This window comes from Leuresthes tenuis, unplaced genomic scaffold, assembly GCF_036924035.1.
Source record: "Leuresthes tenuis unplaced genomic scaffold, fLeuTen1.0.hap1 SCAF_20, whole genome shotgun sequence".
Classification (NCBI taxonomy): Eukaryota; Metazoa; Chordata; class Actinopteri; order Atheriniformes; family Atherinopsidae; genus Leuresthes; species Leuresthes tenuis.
Window position 1 is genome coordinate 2,714,389 of NW_027325374.1, and position 21,470 is coordinate 2,735,858.

The window sequence follows — 21,470 nt, forward strand, 5'->3', positions numbered from 1 at the left end:
TATTAATGTCTGAATTTCTGACAAAGGAAAAGCAAGTATTAAAATAGCTTTAATATTATGGTTTACTGTACTGCAATAAAGTTCTTCCAGGGTTATTGAGTGTAATTTGTGTCTAAATTGATGTATGCATGATAGTGCACTCCTGACAGAAACTATCTAACAGGCGAAGGAGTCTCACTCTGCCCTTTAAAACTGGCTATAAAGAAAGGATATATACAGACAGGATATAAAAGAGTGTAGTGGTACAGACATTTCATTAAAACCTCAGGAAATCATACCAACTTGAGAAAACATGGCATAATGTCTCTTTTTTAAATGTGGTAACAATTGTATTCTAGTTAAACCTTAACTGGTTTCTCTTGTATGAACTCTCATATGTTTTGTAAGATTTCCTCGCTCACTAAACCTTTTATCACAGTCATTGCATCCAAACGGCTTCTCTCCTGTGTGGATTCTCCTTACGTGTGTCTTAAGATGCGAGTTTCGGGAAAATCTTCTCCAGCAGTCGGTACAGGCAAATGGTTTCTCTCCGGTGTGTACTCTTGTGTGTAATTTGAGAGTTCCTCTCTCACTAAATCTCTTTCCACAGTTATTACAGGTGAAAGGTTTCTCTCCTGTGTGGACTCTCATATGCTTTGAAAGCGTTCCTCTCTCACTAAATCTTTTATCACAATCATTGCAGGCAAATGGCTTCTCTCCTGTGTGGACTTTCATGTGTTTCGAGTGAGTACCTTGGTCCCTAAATCTTTTACCACAATCATTACAAGCAAATGGTTTCTCTCCTGTGTGGACTCTTGCGTGTCTTGAAAGCGCTCCTCGCTCACGAAATCTTTTCCCACAATCATTACAGGCAAACGGCCTCTCTCCAGTGTGCACTCTAATGTGTTTTGAAAGTGTTCCTCTCTCACTGAATCTTTTACCACAGTTACTACAGGCAAAAGGTTTCTCACCAGTGTGGACTCTCATGTGAGACTGAAGGTGGGATTTTTTGTTAAATCTTTTTCCACATTCATTGCAGCCAAATGGTTTCTCTTCAGTGTGGACTCTGGAGTGTTTCTTGAAGGAGAGTTTATAAAGAAACTGTTTACCACACTCAGAGCAGCTATATGATTTTTTGGTAGTGTTACAACCTCCATTATGACTTACACCTGACTCAGGTACTATTGTGCGTTTCCAATTTTTGTAAGTATCCTCAGTTTCAGGCACAGTATCTGAAGACTTATCCCAATAATCATCATCACTGACCTCCGTTTCAAAGGAGTCTGAATCCCTTTCATCAGTATTTGGTTGTAAATTATCATTTGGATATGGTTTCATTGCTGGTTCTGGTCCTCCACAGTCCTCTCCATCAGTTTCTGTTTTTATCTCTTCTGCTGAGCTGCTGGTTGGAGGTTCTGTCTCTCTGTTGTCTTCAGTTTTAATCTGATGAAGCTCCAAGAACTGAGGTTTCTCTTCATCATCTTCACTCTTCATAGTAACAACTGTCAATGAGAACCTACTGATATCAGTCTCCTGTTCATGAAGCTGCTCTTCCTCCTGACAGGTCCACAGTTCCTCCTCTTCCTGCTTTATGCGGAGGGTCACTGGGTCCTGCTGGTCCAGACTTGGGATCCATGGAATTTCCTCCTTAATCACCAACAGCTGCTGCACATCTGCAGGTAACACTGAAAACAAAAATGTATACTAAGAACAACTCTGACTTTCTATACATTTAAACCTTGATTTGCATTAGTTTTAATATTATTGAAAATATTACTGAGAAAGCTGGTGGCCAGATTCTACCAAAAAAAAAAAAGAACTTATCAATATTGACAATATTGAGTGAAATAAAGTTGTGTAAAATATGTGATTTATTACACAAGCTCCACAAGTTTTGTGAAGTGCAGTGGATCAACTATATGTTTGACTCCTGTTCCCAACTTCTTTAAAGGACCAAATTATATATATATTACATTTAATATACATCAAGCAGTATCTGATGAATCAGTAATTCAGAACTAAACAACAGTTCCAGATGTGAGTCTGTTGGTATGTGTGTGTTAGACAGTTAAGGTTTGTATCTGAGCACAGCTTTCAGCAAACTCACAACAAAGTACTTTCCCCTAAAATAGCACAGTAGAATTTAATATCATAACTATAACAATAACAATGAACATAAATAATAATTCAATTCATAAACTATATTTTCTGCTATTCTAATACAGTCTGTTACACAACTGTTGTTTGGCCTGGAGGATGAGTAATAATTCAAATAGAAATATATTTGTGTGTAAACATAATATTCAATGAAGCACGAATCAACACGAGATACAACTGAAAGCAGAAGGATGCATCTTGTTCTCCTCTATGATCCCGTGTCAGAGCCCAAAGCCACCATATAGTGATGCATCACTGATTAAAATCCTGGATTCATTTACTACTGACAAATAACTAAATATGTTGTGTTTGAGGCACTTTCAGAAAATAGGAACTCTTGCTCCTGCTGGAGAAAATAAACTGCACCATGTGCACAAAAAAGTCGATAGCATCACTGGATTAGACCAAAAATGATGAGGAAAAACCCACTTTGAGTGTTGGCGTTTGACATCTGTGTCATCAAAAAGAAAAGAAAGCCACCTGTAACTCTCTTTGTTATTCTATACATTTCTGTATATAACAGTGCTGAGCGTGAGTGAGATGGAGATTTCTCAGAGGGAATGTCCCAAAGGGATTAATAAAGTCGTCTATCTATCTGTCTAAACTCGCTTTTCATCCACATGGTTATGCCATCCCTGAGCACAGACGCAATAGATTTGTTTTCACAGAAAGAGGAAGTGTGTCTAGACATCATCTGCCACAGAGATGCTGCAACAGGATATATTTCAGATTTGATCAAGCTAACGGAAACCGCAAACTAAATTTTAAAAAAGAAGCATGCTTAGGTAAAAATAATTAACATGAGGAAGCAGCTGTTGTACCCCTGAACTCAAGTCTGATACTTCAAATAACACAACCAGCTCGACTCCTCAGCCAGGAATTAAACAGCTGCTGTCAAATTAAACCTTCAAACTCAGAGAGAGAAGACTCTCCAAATCTGTGGGAGCTTTTAAAGCTAAAGAGGAATAAAATTCACCAACTGATGTGGACCTGAGAGCCGCAGTAGAAACTCACATCAGAAAAGCCACTTTGCAGAAATGAGTGTAATTCTGAAGCCAAACTAAAGTCCAGGTGAAGGACTCCATTACATGTGATTTTTGGACTTATATGTATGAAACTTGTACCGGACTGAAGTCGGTAGTTGCTGCTGAAAAGATACAGTTTTCTATAATAATGACAGTCGGCTGATATTTAACACCATCAAATATTTATTTCCTTTGTTTAGCCAGAAATGTCCCACTGAGAACAAGATCTCTTCTTCCAGGGAGTCCCAGCCAAGAAGGCAGCACAAAAAAATATAATGCAGGGAGTTAAAAAATTTAATTAAATTAAATAAAAGGGTCCATACTAACTAAAACCAGCATATTGTTAAAATATGAGGGGAGTGTTTGGAAACTGATGATATTTTAAAGCTCATTTCAAACATAAAGAACATGTAAGGAAAGAACAGCTCTGAGTACAAAAGAAGCTTAATGTCAGCTGGTAATTTACCTACAATGTCTTTGTAATAAATTTTTTCATTTAATAATCATTTTTCTTCTCTGGTTTCCATCCTAAAGAGTCACAGAGAGCTGTGGGGAGGGCACAAGCCTCCACTTGTTACAAAGCAGCAGGATATGTTGAATCCAGTTTAATAAAAAAGGATTTCAGACTTTTCTTTCATTTATCAGTGACAAATCTGTGAATAGACAGTAATTAGAGTATTTGAGACAGTAAAGCTGATTTCACACGGTTTGCGGTGAGGCAGCACCTGATGCAGAAATCTCTTTTTTCTTTAAAGACACATCAAGAACAGCAGATGTCGCTTCTCATTGTGGAAGCTGGATGGAAATCTCCACAAAAAATGTTGTGGAGATTTGCCCGCTTTCTCAAGAATATATTTTACCAATATTCACCAAAATAATTCTAAGCCTCAAACAGCCTTAAAGTACAAGTTACAGTCTAAGCTAATGTGCTACAAAACGAACAGATGTGAGTCACTTACTGAGATCTTTGCTGTCTTGTGTCTGCTCCAGTTCTGATGTGGATGCTGCAGGTATGGGGGGCACCAAACTGGGTCCTCTGGGCTCATCTGGTTGGAGGCTCCTCCTTCGAGGCATCCCTGCTCCACCTGTGATTCTCCTCTTCACAATCCTGGTTTATAACTCTGATGTATCCGCAGGTTTTTCAGATTTCAGGGTGTATACCCTGTATCCTCTGCTGTTTTCTAGCACAGCTGTCTGAAACTGTAAATACACAAATATCAAATATGTAATCATTTGTATTTAAGAAAAAAACAGTTTAACAAAATATTGGTCTGTACTCAAATGGGAATATTTCATGTTCCACACATCACACACATGGAGACACAACAGTGAACACGAGGTTAGGAAGAAAAACACCACAGCAGTTATTTCCCTGTGATGCCTCACCTGTCTGTTCCACTGGAAGCATCAATGTAGACTCTGCTGCAGCTGGGACTTGGAAAGGTTTTCTCTTCATGCGAGTTGATGTTGGCTCGCCTGAACAAACACAATAAATCAAGAAAAACTCAACAAAAAGCATCATATTGAGCATGGACACATACCAACCTGGAAGATCTGCTGGATGACAAGTGTCTGTGACTCTGTGGATGTAACAAAATCTACACTACAGTCTATAGAGGTGACCCACACTGATCTGAACCAGGCCAAGTAAAACCACTCCTGGTGGATTATGTGACAAAGTAGAAAATATACCAAACAGCCGAATCAGTGCTAACGATACCAAACAGCTAGTTACATTTCCATTGGTGGGTTAAATTACCTGTCCAGCAGAAAACAGACAACATGTGTCCATCTTCAGTGATTTCAGCTGGGAAAGGCCACACCGATGTGTCTCCTTGTTTTCTGCCGTCGTCTTTTCCAGCTTTGGTTCCGCCTCTTCACGCTCCTTCTTCTTCAGCTGCTATGATCCTCCATCTGTCACAGTTTGGCTTTAAAACGTCTCACAACACTAAATGTTTAACCAGAGGCAGAAACTTTTCTGTAGAGACGGTGAAAACAAAATAACCACATCAGTTAGCTTAATGCTAGTCAATCCCACTTTTATTTTCTTCCTCCCTGCAACACAGCGCATCAAACAAAACGTTCCTACACCAGTGTTTTACCTGACAGTGCTCACTAATTTCTGGGTTTCCTCTGAGATTTACTAATGATCAATAACAGCATTTGAGTCACGTTTCGTTGCCTAATAACACCATCATTATCTGTTATTGTGTCTTTATCACAGAAGTATTTATCTTACAGAAAAGGGGGGCATTATGACAAAGTAGTTCCACAGCTTCCAGAAGATGTCAGAAGTCATTCATCTGATGACATATGCTTAAGGGTTTGGAAATTGTGAAGCAGAAGCAAATGAAAAAAGAACAAAAACCTTTAATGGCTTACTTCTTAAGCAGGGAAATATAATTCATTATTGAGAAATTAAGAGACACTACGTTGTCTTGAGATGGAAATGAAAAGATTAAAAACATGCTGGTTTCAGTCTGTTAAAAGAAGACTAACTTGTTCATTGTTGTATGATTGGCCCATTGCTTGACTGTTAGAGCCTTTATGCTGTAGGAAGAAATAAAAACAAAAAAACGATATGTCTACATATCGGCTAACTTTAAAATATCAGATTCTGATCACTATAAAAATGATTGTATTAAGAATAATATGGAAAGTTTGTTACTACTGTAGTGAAGACTATGGAGCTCAACCGTTTCTGCGATATATTTGAGATAAAAAAACAATAGAAAGCTGTCCTGTATAACACATCCATCAGACATTTTATTATATTAAAAATCATCCAGCAACATTACGTCACTCACAGTGTTTCTGTTATTTTTACATCCTCCTGTGGAGAATTAAAATGGGCGCAGATTAAATAAGAAACACTTTTTAAACCTTAATGCAATAACTTTGATGATAAAGTGAAGTAGAAGAATCTGCTCTTTGGGTGAGTAAATGTCAGCTTTTCCTCAAATTAAATTTAGGTCCATCAGAAAGTCTTTTTTTAGTCAGCTCTGTGGAGTCAGACGGAGGATCCTTTTTGTTTCATGTACGTTTATCTGAAATTCAGAGAAATAATCAAAGTCCAGATCCAGCACATCCAGCTTGATGAGCAGATCTTTGGCTCCTGCTTGGGAGTACCATGGTGGTGGTTGGATCTTCCTGCTCCCAGAAACTTTGTTCTAGTTGTTCTCTTGTAGAAATCTCCAATAAATGATCAACCTGCATATTTACAGTGTTACCTTTAGTTTAAGGCCTTCACAACTGACACAGAAACAATAAGTGTAGCCGGAGAACATGACAGCGTTAGACAGTTACGATGACAGCACAGTTATATATTTCAGTTTTGTTTTACAGAGATAAGTTAGTGACAAAGTCACACATTTCTAGGTTTGTTTTCTTAGTTTTTTCAAATGATCTTGAGTTCAGCTCATATCTTAAAAATGAGAAAAGAAGAGAAAAACTCTCCAAAAAGGAGACAACACTCCATCTAATAAACAACACATCTCACAACAGATCAGCTACCTCAAATAAACTTTATGCAGATAAAATAAAATGTCTTTCAAACAGATATTATTTTGAGCTGAGGGCAGTGATTATAATCAGATGGTTAACAGCTGAACCCCGATCATATAGTCCAAAAAGTTTGGGAAGGCCGAATGTTTAAAAAGATGGAGACCCCTAAAGTCTCTAATATTACAGTCACTGAATAAGAATAGTCTATAGTATACATATCAAGGCCACCCCAGACCCACCCACCTGTTTTTCCTTTCCTTTTCTGTATTTGTATGGGTTTATGGGTGATCTACTGTATGTACTGACCCTGGGCTCACTGTAAAGGACTAACAACATACTGTTAAAAAGTACTGCTGAAGGAATGTATGACTGTAGGTTACATGATGTTCAAATAAAAAGTGTCTTTTCTGGTTAAACACAAACTTTTTCCAAACAGCAACACAGTCTGCTCTTCTTCCCTTCTCAGATCAGTCTTTGTGTTGGTGTCCAGCTTCCTCTTCTGGACGAGCAGAATTGAGTTACTCACAGAAGTACGTTTGACACCACAACACTATGGACTGTGAAGGAACACCTTCACAACATCCTGCTGCCTCTAACTTCCTCTGTGGGAGATCATAGTAAATTCAGCTGAATTCACAGCACAAAGCAGGATTTTATTAGAGCAGAGCGTAAGTCTGGAAACTCTTTAAGTGACCAGTTGGTACGTAGTCTTAATGGGCTGATTTTCAGTCCCAGTTTCTAACAAATGAGAGCAGCTTTATTGGGAATTCGACTGTGTTTAGATACATTTACAATTTATTGTTTTTACAAATACAGAACTTTGGAGCATGCACAGGGCACCGAAGTCTATTTAAGTCTGGTTGCATGCAGAGATGTACATGCAGGGTTGATTCAAACCCCAAAACTGTGTTAGTTTGCCTTTGACAAGCTCAGTTTCATATGATTTCAGTTGGACTAATTTGTTTACATCCATGCTTAAAGTCTGTTTTGGTGTCATGTACACATGGTCATTGTAAATCTGCAGCATCAAACCAAATAACGGCTTGTTAGGTTAGTAGTCAAACCCAGAATCATCAAGGCAAACACATAAATGATCAAACAAAGGAATAAAAAAGTATTTTACGTATCTGTTACAACACGACTGGCAACACTGTTTTTATTCAAAATCAATCTTTCAAATCCTGCAACCAATAACAAGCATCAAAGTTATTCCTTTAAAATTACCTGGTGGGCTTAGAATTTGATTATGTTGTTGTTGGTCATGGCATTAATTAAAATGTTTGATTCGGACTGTTAAGTTTATGAGTACTGATAATATACAGTATATATGGGAGGTGTTCATCTTGACTGTAGTAGGATTGTAGTGGACGGCCATCTGGACCAAAAATGCCACCCTCCTGTCTAGAATATCATCAGGAAAATAATCAATGACCAGGTGGTATGTTTTACACACAATTTAATTCTAAAGTATGAACAGAAATGGCTCTGGAGTTATGTACACAGCATTAGTTACCATAGTGATCGAGCAAGGGTTAAAATACATTGAAATCTGTGACTCAACTGATGGAAAGTAAAAGAGTGATTGGATAATAAAACTACAACAGCTGGTAAATCCTACAATGAGACACAGTTTAGACCCCGGCAGCAGTCATCCAGCACCTCTCGGTTGCTATGCACCCAAAAAGTACATCATGTGATGTATTTTTGATCAATTTGCTACTTTGGCTTAAATGTCTCTTCAGACTTGTGTGGTGGTTGAATCTTTTACCACAATCATCACAGATAAATGGTTTTTCTCCCGTGTGGACTCTTTTGTGTCCCTTAAGGTGCGATTTTATGCTAAATCTTTTTCCGCAATCATCGCAGGCAAAAGGTTTCTCACCAGTGTGGACTCTCATGTGACATGAAAGATTTCCTCGCTTGGTAAACCTTTTACCACAAAGATCACAGCCAAATGGCTTTTCTCGTGTGTGGAGTCTCATGTGCGACTTAAGATTTGCGCTTTGCCTAAAGGTTTTTCCGCATTCTTCACACACAAAAGGCTTCTCTCCGGTGTGAATTCGCATGTGACTTGAAAGATTTCCTTGCTGGCTAAATCTCTGATCGCAAACATCACAGTGAAACGGTTTCTCTCCGGTGTGGACTCTCATGTGTCTCTTCAGAGAATGTTTGTAGGGAAACTGTTTATCACATTCAGAGCAGCTGAATGACTTTTTGGTAGAGATAACGTCATGTTTTGCACCTGACTCAGGCACCATTGTCTGTTTCCAATCTTTGTCACTGTCAGCCTCAGGTTCAGAATCAGAAGACTTTTTACTATAATCATCATCACTGACTTCAGTCTCAGATGAGTCTGATTCCTTTTCATCAGTATTTGGTTGTAAATGCCTGTTTGGGTCTGGGTTCCAGGCTGGTTCTGGTCCTCCACAGTCCTCTTCATCAGTTTCTGTTTTCATCTGTTCAGCTGAGCTGCTGGTTGGAGGTTCTGTCTCTATGTTTTCTTCAGTTTTAATCTGCTGAAGCTGTGGAGACTGAGGTTTCTCTTCATCATCTTCACTTTTTACAGTAACGCAGATGAATGACAACCTGCTGACATCAGTCTGTTTCTGCCCATCAAGTTGCTCTTCCTCCTGACTGGTCCAGAATTCCTCCTCTTCCTTCTTTATGTGGAAAGGTTCTGGATCCTGCTGGTCCACACTGGGAACCTCTTCTTTAATCACCAACACCTGCTGGACATCTGCAGGTAAAACTGAAACACAAATGGACATTAACTGTTTTCATCCTGATTCTGATTTATACAAAAGAAGGAAATATTAACTGAATTCTCTTAACACAAGTGAGATCATTTATAACTCAGGCTGTCTTTTGTGATTAGCTGATCTAAATGAAACTGAGTAAAATGCCACAGGGGAGCAATCATTTATTTGACTCCCATATTGTATGTCTGATGGATCCCAAATAGCAAATGTATGAAAGGTTCCAATGTTATTCTGGTGAGTTTGAGTTCAAATCTGCCTGCCAGTGTGGAGTTTTCATGTTTTCCTTGTGCTTTTATGGGTTTTCTTTCCCTCCCACACTCCAAAGACATGCATGTTAACTGGTGAAGCTAAACTGACCATAGGTGTTAGTGAGAGTGTGCATGGCTGTGGAGCATCAGTGGTTAGGGTGGTCGTCTTCTAAAGGCCAGCAGATCGATCTTAAAGTTGGTAAGATACTTGAACCCACAAGACCACGAAGCATTGTATGAAGGTGTGTGAATGGGTGAAGCACTTTGTAAAACCTACACAGGTTAAAAAGGCACTTATTTAAAGATGTTGAAAGTAAGCAACTTAATGCAGTTAAGCAGGACGTGTGAAAAGAGCTGCTGCTTGGCTTTGATCATTTTATTCCCAGCAAGAGGAAAAGAGCTTTTTGTCAACAAGAAAAATAAAACCAGTTCAATAATTTTCAAATACCGTAAATTCCGGACTATAGAGCGCACCTGAATATAAGCCGCACCTTCTCATTTTAAAAAGAAAATCCATTTTGTACTTGTACAGGCCGCACCGGATTATAAGCCGTGGGTGTTACACAGAAAGATGTTACAGGTGAGGATTTCTAAACTTTTAATTAAATGCGTATAATAACATAAACAAATACATGATGCAAATGCTTTTTTTCCCGAACAGTGCCTGTAACACCGATGGTTTTAACTTAAATACCCATCAGTAACGCACTAATACGGCGTAAATGCTTTTTTTCCCGAACAGTGCCTGTAACACGGCTGGTAAAAAAGAAAAGTAGCCTACCAGGAAAAGTCTTTGATCGCCTTCTTCATCTTCCTCCTGTGCTCTAAAACAATCAAAGTCATCTTCTTCAGTGTCCGAATTGAACAGCCTCAGAACCTCACTCACTTCAGTCTCTTCGTTGTCGCCTTTAATTCAAAAGCTGCATCATATAAATTTCTTTGTTTGTTTTCCATGTTGAGGGTGAGCATAAATGACCAATTTAGAATAATTTAGTAGTGTAGGTGTTTGATTTATCGTACAGTTTCATTGGACCATTGTGAAATATTCGTTCATTTTATTGGTCTAATGTTACGACCCTGAGAAAAAGAAGCAGCTTATAGTCCGGAATTTGATGTACTTTGGTTTTAAAGGAGTCACACAGTTTTAAAAGTTAAATAAATGTTTCCAAAGTGGAAAATTCTCTCAATATTTACCAAAATAGTTTAGAATATTATTTTCACCACAATAAAGCAGCCTGATAGTTGAAGTTAAAGACTGAATTATTATGCTATTATACTGATAAACAGATGTGAGTCACTTACTGAGATCTTTGCTGTCTTGTGTCTGCTCCAGTTCTGATGTGGATGCTGCAGGTATGGGGGGCACCAAACTGGGTCCTCTGGGGTCAACTGGTTGAAGCCTCCTCCTTCGAGGCATCCCTGCTCCACCTGTGATTCTCCTCTTCACAATCCTGGTTTAAATCTGGAGGTTTTTGTCAGATTTTAGAGTGTATACACTGTATCTTCATCTATTCAACAATGTTCATGTCAAATATGCTTCATAAAAAAAATACAGAACCAAAACAGACGACATGCAGATCAAAGAGCTTCTGACAGCTGAAACGTTACCTTTGTTCAAGACTCTGAATTTCTGTCTTCTGCAGAGACATTCAGGTGTTCATCTCTGTAAAGAATAACCACAGCATGTTCCACACATCACACACATGGAGACACAACAGTGAACACGAGGTTAGACAGAAAAACACCACAGCAGTTATTTCCCTGTGATGCCTCACCTGTCTGTTCCACTGGAAGCATCAATGTAGACTCTGCTGCAGCTGGGACTTGGAAAGGTTTCCTCTTCATGGGAGTCGATGTTGTGAGACGTCTCTCACAGCTGGAGGAACAATCAGAAACATCAAGAAAATAAGTGCTACGTGACACTGTTATACATTCTGTTACCTCTGTGGGAGGGTTGGCTCGCCTGGACAAACACGATAAATCAAGAGCAGCTCAACAAAAAGCAACATATTGAACACGGACACATGCCAACCTGAAGATCTGCTGGATGTCTGTAACTCTGTGGATTTAAATCACCTACAAAGAACATCTACAACTTCTCTACAAGCTATAAGCTGAAGATATTTATGAAGAAATCTCGGCTGATTGTAATTTTTACAAACTGTCTGCAGAGATAAAAATTAACGCACTATATATGAAGCATATTCACCTCCAACCTGCACAGTTTCATTTTAAAATCAGCTCAAATTAACATTTTCCAGCAGGACTAATTTTATTTTAATTGTTATCTAAAGTGAACACATTTTTAACATTAAACTTTACTGTCAGTAACTTCCAGCAGCTGTGGGATTATCTCAGCTGGTCTTTTAGGGTAAAAAACATTAAGAAAGTCTAGTTTTGGGGCAGAAATATTAATTTCCAACCCTGCTAAAGGTCAGAAAAAAGGTTTCCTGTGTCGGTAACTCTGCTCATGACCATGTTCTAACTAACGCTACCAAACATCTGGTTACATTTCCACTGGTGGGTTAAATTACCTGTCCAGCAGAAAACAGACAACTTCGGCGTCTTTCTGAAAATATTTGCCCCTCATTGGTGATTTCCAGGTGGGAAAGGCCACACCAATGTTTATCCTTGTTTTCTTCGTCTTTCGTTGTCTTTTCCAGCTTTGGTTCCGCTTCTTCTTCAGCTGCTTTGATCCTCCTTCTGTCACAGTTTGGCTTTAAAACTTTGTCAGAACACTAAATGTTTAACCAGAAGCAGAAACTGTTAGAGAAGGTGAAAACTCTGCTGGAGACTAAAAAAGAGAGCCAGTTAGCCTGTTAGCCAGTACATCCGACCTCTATTTTGCTCCCTCTGCAAACACGACATCAACAAGCGTTCCTACCCCTGATCCTCATTGGGGAAAAGATCGAACAATGGGTTCGTTTTGAAAACCTAAAATGTAAAACCACCACATGAATAATTCAGAGTTTCTATCTGAGTGAAGTCTTGGTACTACAGTGTAAAAATATTTTGTTCAAAATAAAAGTCCAACATTCAAAATTCTACTGAATCGTAAAAATTTAGCATAGAAGTGTTGAAAGTAAGTACTTGTATAATTCTATACATTGTTAAATTAATAATAATATGTATTATGTGATCAGATTATAATCAGTGGTTCATTGTAACATCAACATCACTCTAATGGAGCTTAATTAGCTTAATTCACTTATTCATCATCTTAAATAACTCACGAGCAGTCGTCATATCAGTACAGATCACACGTGTGTTTCAGTGTCCCTCTATACCTCAGGGGAAGGCTTGTATGTTTGTATGCTTTACTAATTCAAATCTCTGGATCACCGGGTTACTTTAAATATTCTCAAAAAAACCCTTAATAATTTCATAATTTCTTCAGAGGAAGGCACAGCAACCACTGTCCTCATGGGCTGACTTACAAACTTGTTGACCCAAGCCTCATCAGAAATGGTCTCCATGGAAGGGTGGCTGTCAAGAAGCCATTCTTAAGGAAGGGAAACAGGGAGAAAAGGCTGAGCTGTGCCAAATGACACAAGAAGTGGACTGAAAATCAGAGGCAACAGGTCTTATGGAGGGATGAATCCTCCCCAGAGCCCGGACCTCAACATTATTGAAGCAGTGTGGGATCATCTGACAGAGAACGGAACAAAAGGCAGTCGACATCCAAAGAAGAGCTGTGGGATGTCCAGCTGGACCATCTGAACCTATGTTTAGGTTAGTTAAGTGTTTTTCCTGGCTCAGGTGAGCCTGAAACATCCCATAGTTATGGTCCTATAGTCTTAGACTGCTGGGGGACCTCTTATGTCACACCTTTCCTCACTTTGCTTTCTTTCTTTTACTGCTTTAATTTCTCATATCACATAATGTACATTTGGCATTGTTGTCATTAACTTGTGTTTCAGCAGGTATCCTTTGAATGGTGTTACAGTGTTTGTTGTCCCCTCTTTCCTGTCCTGTCAACCCCCAGCTGGTCGAGGCAGATGGCCGCCCTTCCTGACTCTGGTACTGTCAGACGTTTCTTCCTGTTAAAATGGAGACATTTCTCTCCACATATATTTGTAATTTCTTTTGACTTTGGCCATCTTAATCCTCCTCAGGCAGATCCCAGCAGCACTTTTCAGTTTATATGTATAAAATCTGATCATGTGATGTTTCCTGTTTATTGGTGTATTACTTCAGTGGTAACTGCTGATGAAAATAACTTATAATTTATATAAAATAATTTGAAATAGTAATGCATGTTTGCATATTTCCTACCATTATGAATGTGACATCTAATAATAGAAATGAATAGAAAAGAAAATTTAGAGACTTTCATTCCTTTAAGTTTTGGAAAAAAAGAGTTCGAAAAAAGATGCCAAACGGGGGGTGATTTGTACAAAAGCAAACATATTGGCGCAAGGTAGAGCTGTTACGACTCATTTATTATCAGGTAAAAAAAAACATTAAACATTACAAGTATGTACAGTCTTTTTAAGAAGAAAGAAATCAGTCTTTCAACTGTAAGATTTGACATATTAAAAACCCTCTGGTCCTCGTCTTAAAATGAGATAAAAACAACCTCAGATAAGCCACAACAGTGTTATTCACTGAAAAGAAAAATATAAGTGAAAATGTAGAAACAGTGGATCAAAAACTATGCCCAGCATTCATAAGAAATAAGTGTAGAAGTCTAATCAAATGCACTTGATTAATTGATCATCAGCAATTGTGACAAAACGTTTTTTTAGGATTATGTTCACACAATGCTAAGCAGGGAAGACATCAGCTTTCAATCTGACAGATAGTCTGACATCAAAGACTGATAAGGTCTTTAACATTAACTTTAATTATATCAAAGATTATCATTTAATCATAAACTTCAATTTAATGCTAGTCAAGTTGTATCTAGAAGCACATAAATCAGGGGGTGTACTTAATTTAGTTTTCTGATGAGGACAATCAACATGGTCAGTATTACTTTGTTCTGAAGGGGACTTATTTGATCCGTCTCATCTATTCTGAACTTGAAAATGTTATAATGCAGTAATTTTCTTTATACTGGAAGGATTGAAATTAAGTACTTACAATTCAATGAATGCACATGACAGCAATAATGGAACTCAGGAAGAAGCTCCTGCAATGTACCACATGCACAACACTAGGGAATGTTAACATAAACACTTGGTTTTAAACCAATATTCAACAAGTGCTACTTGTTAAAACCATTATTCCAAACTCAATAAAGTTCACATGACATTTTAGAAGATGGCCTTTCTGTGTGGAGTCTGCATGTTCTCCCCGTCTGTGCGTGGGTTCTCTCTGGGTACTCCGGCTTCCTCCCACCATCCAAAAACATGCATGTTAGGTTAACTTGCGACTCTAAATTGTCCCTAGGAATGAGTGTGAGCGTGTGTGTGGTTGTTTGTCTCTGTATGGCCCTGCTGGAATAGGCTCCAGCCCCCCCGCAACCCAACTGACTGATTAGGCGGGTATAGAAAATGGATGGGTGGATGGATTTTAGAAGTTTAAGGCTCTTAAACTTACTAATTGGTCACTAATTCAGACTGAGGGCTCTATGACCCAATCTCACCTCAGGTAACTGGTTTGGAATGGCACTTGATAGAGTTAAGTCTCCATACAGATGTGCGGATTAAGTGAGTGTATAGTGGAAGGTTGGAAGAGCCAGATTGAAACTCAACTTCCAACATCCCTCCACAACAGCTCAGGAAACATGTTTTGATGCTAATTTACCCAGCAATCAGGTCAGTTTTCACCACAACTGGTTTCTACACTGTGAACAATTAAATGACTTTTTAGATTTCCCTGTCTAGTAAATGCTTTACCACAATAACTACAGCTAAATGGCTTTTCTCCCGTGTGAACTCTCATATGTAATTTAACATATGACTGACGATTAAATTTTTTACTACAAATGTCACAGGAAAATGGTTTCTCTCCAGTGTGTAATCTCATGTGTATTTTAAAATAAGACTTTCGGTTAAATGTTTTACCACAAACATCACATCCAAATGGTTTCTCTCCAGTGTGGACTTTCCTGTGGGTCTGAAGATCTGTTGCTCTGCGAAATCTTTTTCCACAAAAATCACAGCTAAACGGTTTCTCTCCAGTATGAACTTTTCTGTGCGTCTGAAGGTCTGCTGTTCTGTTAAATCTTTTACCACAAACATCACAGCTAAATGGTTTCTCTTCAGCATGAACAGCCATATGTGAAACGAGATATTTACTTTGAAAAAATGTTTTGCCACAAACATCACAGCCAAAGGGTCGCTCCCCTGTGTGGACTCTCATGTGTAACTGAACATCTGTCTTTCGCCTGTACTTTTTACCACATACTTCACAGCCAAATGGTTTCTCTGCTCTGTGAACTCTCCGGTGTATCTGAAGATCTTTCATTCTGCAAAACTTTTCATCGCAAAAATCACAACCAAATGGTTTCTCTCCAGTGTGAATTCTCATATGTGTCTGAAGATCTGTTGTTCTGCGAAATCTTTTACCACAATCATTACAGCAAAACGGTTTCTCTCCTCTGTGAACTCTCATGTGTTTCTTAAGATGTATGTTTTGGTAAAATCTTTTACCACAGTCACCACAACCAAACGGTTTCTGTCCCGTGTGTACTGTCATGTGTTTCTTAAGATAAGAGTTTTGGCTAAATCTTTTTCCACAATCATCACAGCCAAATGGTCGTTCACCTGTGTGTACTCTCATGTGTGTTTTGAGATTTGTATTTTGCCTAAATTTTTTACCACAGTCACTACAGCTAAACGGTTTTTCTCCTGTATGTACTCTCATGTGTGTCTTAAGATGTGTGCTTTGGTTAAATCTTTTACCACAAACACCACAAATAAATGGTTTCACTCCTGTGTGTACTCTCATATGTGTCTTAAGATGCGTGTCTTGGCTAAATCTTTTACCACAATCATCACAACTAAATGGTTTCTCTCCTGTGTGTGTAATTGCATGATTCTTGAGATGTATGTTTTGGCTAAATCTTTTACCACAATCATCACAGCCAAATGGTTTCTTTCCAGAGTGGACAAGCATGTGTGTTCTTAAAGAGTGCTTATAGACAAACTGCTGACCACACACAGAGCAGCTAAAGGATTTCTTAGCAGTGTTACAGGCTACATCGCCAGTTGCACCTGACTCAGGTGTTCTGGTCTCACTCCAATCGGCATCACTCTCTTCAGTTTCAGGTCCAGAATCAGACCAAGGTTCCTGCCAGTCACAGTTGTCATCTGTACTGACATCAGTCTCACAAAACTCACTTTCATTGGTATTTGGTTGTAAATTACTATTTGGATCTGGGTTCCTGTCTGGTTCTGGTCCTCCACAGTCCTCTCCATCAGTTTCTGTTTTTATCTGTTCAGCTGAGCTGCTGGATGTTTTCATTTGATAAAGCTGGGAGGACTGAGGTTTCTCTTCATCATCTTCACTCTTCACAGTCACAGCAGTGATTGAGAACCTGCTGACATCAGTCTCTTTCATCCCACTAAACCCTTGTCCACCCTGATTGGTCCAGAGTTCCTCTTCTTCCTCCTTTATGTGGAGGGTTTCTGGGTCTTGCAGGCCCATCTCCAGACTGGAGATCCAAGGAACCTCTTCTTTAATCACCAACACCTGCTGGACATCTGCAGGTAACACTAAACAAAAAAAACCAAACATGTATGGACATCAAAGACAACTGTGACATTAACTGCATTTATCGTGATCCTTAATATCACAAACCAAGCTATTGGTCCATGTCTGATATATTTCACTGATATGACTGAGAAGTCAAAGATAACCTTTTTCTAAATTACTCACAAGTAAGAAGATAAACCACATAATAGCCATACAAAAAATGAATGTCCAAGTCATCAACAACAGAATGGCTGAATGACATCACTTTAACAGAATGAAGTGTTACAAATCTCATAAATGCAGTATGTATCATATTAGTATCACATGAACATAATCCAAATTTAGAGGACAACATATCTCTGCAGGTCTTCTTATCGATACTGAACAGTTTTTAAAGTGACCCAAAGTGTTATTTTTGGGCCACTTTTTTTTCTGACAGAAAAGTTGGGTTTATGTTCTTTTATTTATTAAACTTTTAAATGTTCAAGAAATATTTTTCCAGAGTCGATGAACAATTAAGTTAGATGCAATATTCTCAACATTCACCAAATCAGTTTTAACTTTAAATTTGACCATAATCAAACTCTCAGAAGGTGAGGCACTGTTGTATCAGTTACAGGTGAGTCACTTACTGAGATCTTTGCTGTCTTGTGTCTGCTCCAGTTCTGATGTGGATGCTGCAGGTATGGGGGGCACCAGACTGGGTCCTCTGGGCTCATCTGGTTGGAGGCTCCTCCTCCTTCGAGGCATCCCTGCTCCACCTGTGATTCTCCTCTTCACAATCCTTGTTTATAACTCTGATGGTTTTTCAGGTTTTAGAGTGTATACGCTGGGTCTTCTGCTGTTATTGTAGCACAGCTGTCTGAAACTGTAAATACACAAATGTCGACTATTCACTATCAGTTGTTCATTCCAACAAATAAAAACCCAGAGTGAACATTGACATAAACAATCAGCTGCATACAAGACACTGGTTTAAAAAACAGTGTTTGTGCTGTAAATGTGGATGTTATTCAGTTTACCATTTTGATTGCTGTACTCCAGGAAGAGTGCATATTACTTATTTTTCCACATTTTCAACTCTTGGCATGAACATGTATCAAATAATCACTTTTGGAAGATGTTCATCCAGCAATTTTATTTCATGGGCAAGAAAAATATAACAGATATTATACAAAACTATTTCATTTATCAGCTAAATATTCTGGCCTGGTAAACCAATATTTAAAAAATAATAAAATTAAACACCTGTTATTGCTGAACATTTTCTTTTTCAGATTAATCTACTTTTTATTATTTAAACAGTCTATTATCATTTATTATCATTTAAACTTTTCAACAGACTGCCTGTCAGAAGTCTTGTTGCTGAGTGAGCCCTCAGATCTTCCGGTTCCTGACTTTTCTGTTTCTGTCAATTTGCTCAAAGTGCTGTAAAATGCTGTGTAGCTAAAGCTTGATTAATTATTCTCCACTGTCTGGAATGATTTGGCTGAATGGTTTCAGGTCTTTTTAGAACAGCAGTTTTGGTTTTTTATAGTCTAATCCAGGAGGTGATCATGTTGGTCTGTTATAATTTCAAAACTGTCAGCACCCAAAATTAATTTTGTGCAGTTTTCTTTCACAGTGCAGTACCGTGCAAATGGACTGTACTTTTAAAGCGGACCACTCGAAGCACTTATAGTACAAGCAGCAGACAGAAGGACGATTAGGATTGCTATCGAGGATTGGGAAGGACCACTGTAAGTGCACTTGGTTTCCTATTACTATAACACGGAGAACGTAACCACTTCCAATCCAGAGTTATACGGTGCAGTCGTTTTTCGACAAGCAGTCTGTTTTCGGCACAACACCGGAAGTGCCATTGTTAGTTGCCACTTATACGATTTGAGCTCGGCCCTGCTGCAGCATCATTAGAGCGGAGTTATTGAACATTTCTGTAGGAGGGTGTTGCACTTTGCAGATGGCCCCTTTGCACGTAGTTTAATGTTATTTATCCTGCCAAAAGGAGCTTATTTTGACTAAAATGAGCGTTTAGTTTATTGTTTAACTCACCACAGTTTGCGACTGAGTGAGTTGTTATATAAGTACCATGTTCTAACTAACGCTATCAAACAGCTGGTTACATTTCCATTGGTGGGTTAAATTACCTGTCCAGCAGAAAACAGACAACTTCGGCGTCTCTCTGAAAACATTTATCCCTCATCAGTGATTTCCAGCTGGGAAAGGCCACACCGATGTGCCTCCTTGTTTTCTGCCGTCTTCTTCCCGGGTTTGGTTCCCCTTCTTCTTCAGCTACTGTGATCCTCCATCTGTCACAGTTTGGCTTTAAAACTTCTCACAAAACCAAATGTTTAACCAGAAGCAGAAACTGTTACGTGAAGACAATGGAAATGTGGAGAACACAACAGCTAGCTACATGTTAGTCAGCCCGACTTTTATTTTGTCCCCCCTGCAACACAGCGCAGTCATCTGTTCCCACACCCATATTTAATCTGACACTACACATTAATTTCTGCGTAAAATATTTCCCCATACATACTTTAAGAAACAATATTTGATATTTATATATAACTCAGTCTCACAGCACACAACGCGATAGTTAGCTGCATGCTAATCAAGCCCGTCTTTATTTTGTTTCCCGAGCTAACAGCGTAGCAAACAAAAGGTTCCTACCCGATTACTTTACCTCATATTAAATACATTTCTTTGGGTTGAAGAATTACACAGGAATGTGTAACGATTTCTCCTCAGATAAGCAAAGTATATTAAACAAATTACTTCATTTAAAATAAAAGCATGCGTTTAAAATCCTAGACAATTTAGAAAAAAATGTATCTGCCTAAATATTATAGTATTAACAGCAAATACTCACAATAACTCGCTTAACAGTAAGATTCACAAATATTTTTTTTTTATAACCAATTAGTCCTCATAATTGTCTCAGTCAAGAGGTGGGACACACTCTGGACAGGATGCCAGTCCATCAACAAACATGTTCAAACTCACAATTTAGTAAAAAGTGAAAAAGAAGGTACACCATCTTTCAATTCTAAGGTTTTTAACTCATCAGTACATTCAAAATTAGCATCTGGTCCTCATCAGGTCTTAAATTAGGTAAAACAACTTAAGATGGACAACACTACAAGACATATTACACTGTTATAATTTATTTCAGTAAAACTAAGAGAAATAGCAGAAACACTGTGAAAAACTAACTACATCCTACAATTTAGTGTCTGTGATAAAGTGTATGAGGAAAACACAAGACTACATTAAACATCAGATTAGATTTTACTGTTGGAGAGTGCTCAGAGATCCTTTAATGCATTGTTTTTGCTGTTGTAATGTTTTGGTGTATTTCACGTCATATAGAGGTGGAGGCCAATGAATCATGACAGAATTTTTTATCCTAGTTCAAACAGCAGTCCACCCAATAACAAACAAACATCCACATGGGGTTTACAAGAAAATTTCCATCTGTAAAGAAATGCAAAACTCAACTAGAACAAGTTCCTAAGTTGCACTTAACTGCGTATACACAAGTTACAAGTGGTAATACTCCTCTTAATATTGTCCAAACCACTTTTAAGGACCATCCAAAGGTATTTGCTGTCAAACTTTATGTTCCCTCACCTCATCATAGCCGTCTTCTCCACAATGTGCAGGCAAGGCAGCTCACAACATCCACATTATTTAGAGCTCTGATCCAATCTCATTAAAACTTGAGGATGTTGGTGGCCGGTTCTGTGTTGGCTAATGTAGCAGTGAACTCATCGTGTATTTTGATACCTCCGTTGTTCAGTATAGTCGGAGAATAACTGCAGATTTATGTATGAACATGTAATAAGTGCTGTTAACAAGGTTAGCAAAAGCATCAGACCCAGGAGATGACAGTATCTGATGTTACAAGCCAGAGACCCTGTTTATCCACTCTACATTTAAACAGAGGCGATGAAAATGTTCACTTGTCCAAAAAGTTTGGTTTCAGTGCAAAAAACTGCGTTTGCATTTAGATGATGGGCACAAACACACAGACAAATCTGTGGTTATCGAATTAGCTGATGACTAAACTACTGATATCAGATGACTCACCGGCTTACTGTGTTTCAGTTTTTTCAAAGACAATAGTACTAAGATGTGACACTTAGAACATC

At 38.4% G+C, this 21,470-nt stretch overlaps 2 protein-coding genes across 2 annotated transcripts in view; both read right to left on the reverse strand.

Moving 5' to 3' along the window:
* The window catches only part of LOC140278501 (uncharacterized), a 33,127-nt gene extending 27,963 nt beyond the window's left edge, over window positions 1–5,164 (reverse strand). The window contains exon 1 of the mRNA XM_072373523.1: window positions 5,043–5,164. The gene's annotated coding sequence lies outside the window, so the exon portion shown is untranslated. The remainder of the gene's footprint in view (window positions 1–5,042) is intronic.
* LOC140278884 (uncharacterized) overlaps window positions 1–21,470 on the reverse strand; it is a 243,468-nt gene that overhangs the window by 11,129 nt on the left and 210,869 nt on the right. Inside the window, exons 2-7 of the mRNA XM_072373972.1 lie at window positions 16,962–17,336; window positions 8,303–9,099; window positions 7,100–7,164; window positions 4,548–4,637; window positions 4,121–4,275; window positions 351–1,664 (exon numbers count right to left, since the gene is read on the reverse strand). Coding sequence (XP_072230073.1) covers window positions 351–1,664; window positions 4,121–4,275; window positions 4,548–4,637; window positions 7,100–7,164; window positions 8,303–9,099; window positions 16,962–17,336 — 2,796 coding nt within the window. The remainder of the gene's footprint in view (window positions 1–350; window positions 1,665–4,120; window positions 4,276–4,547; window positions 4,638–7,099; window positions 7,165–8,302; window positions 9,100–16,961; window positions 17,337–21,470) is intronic.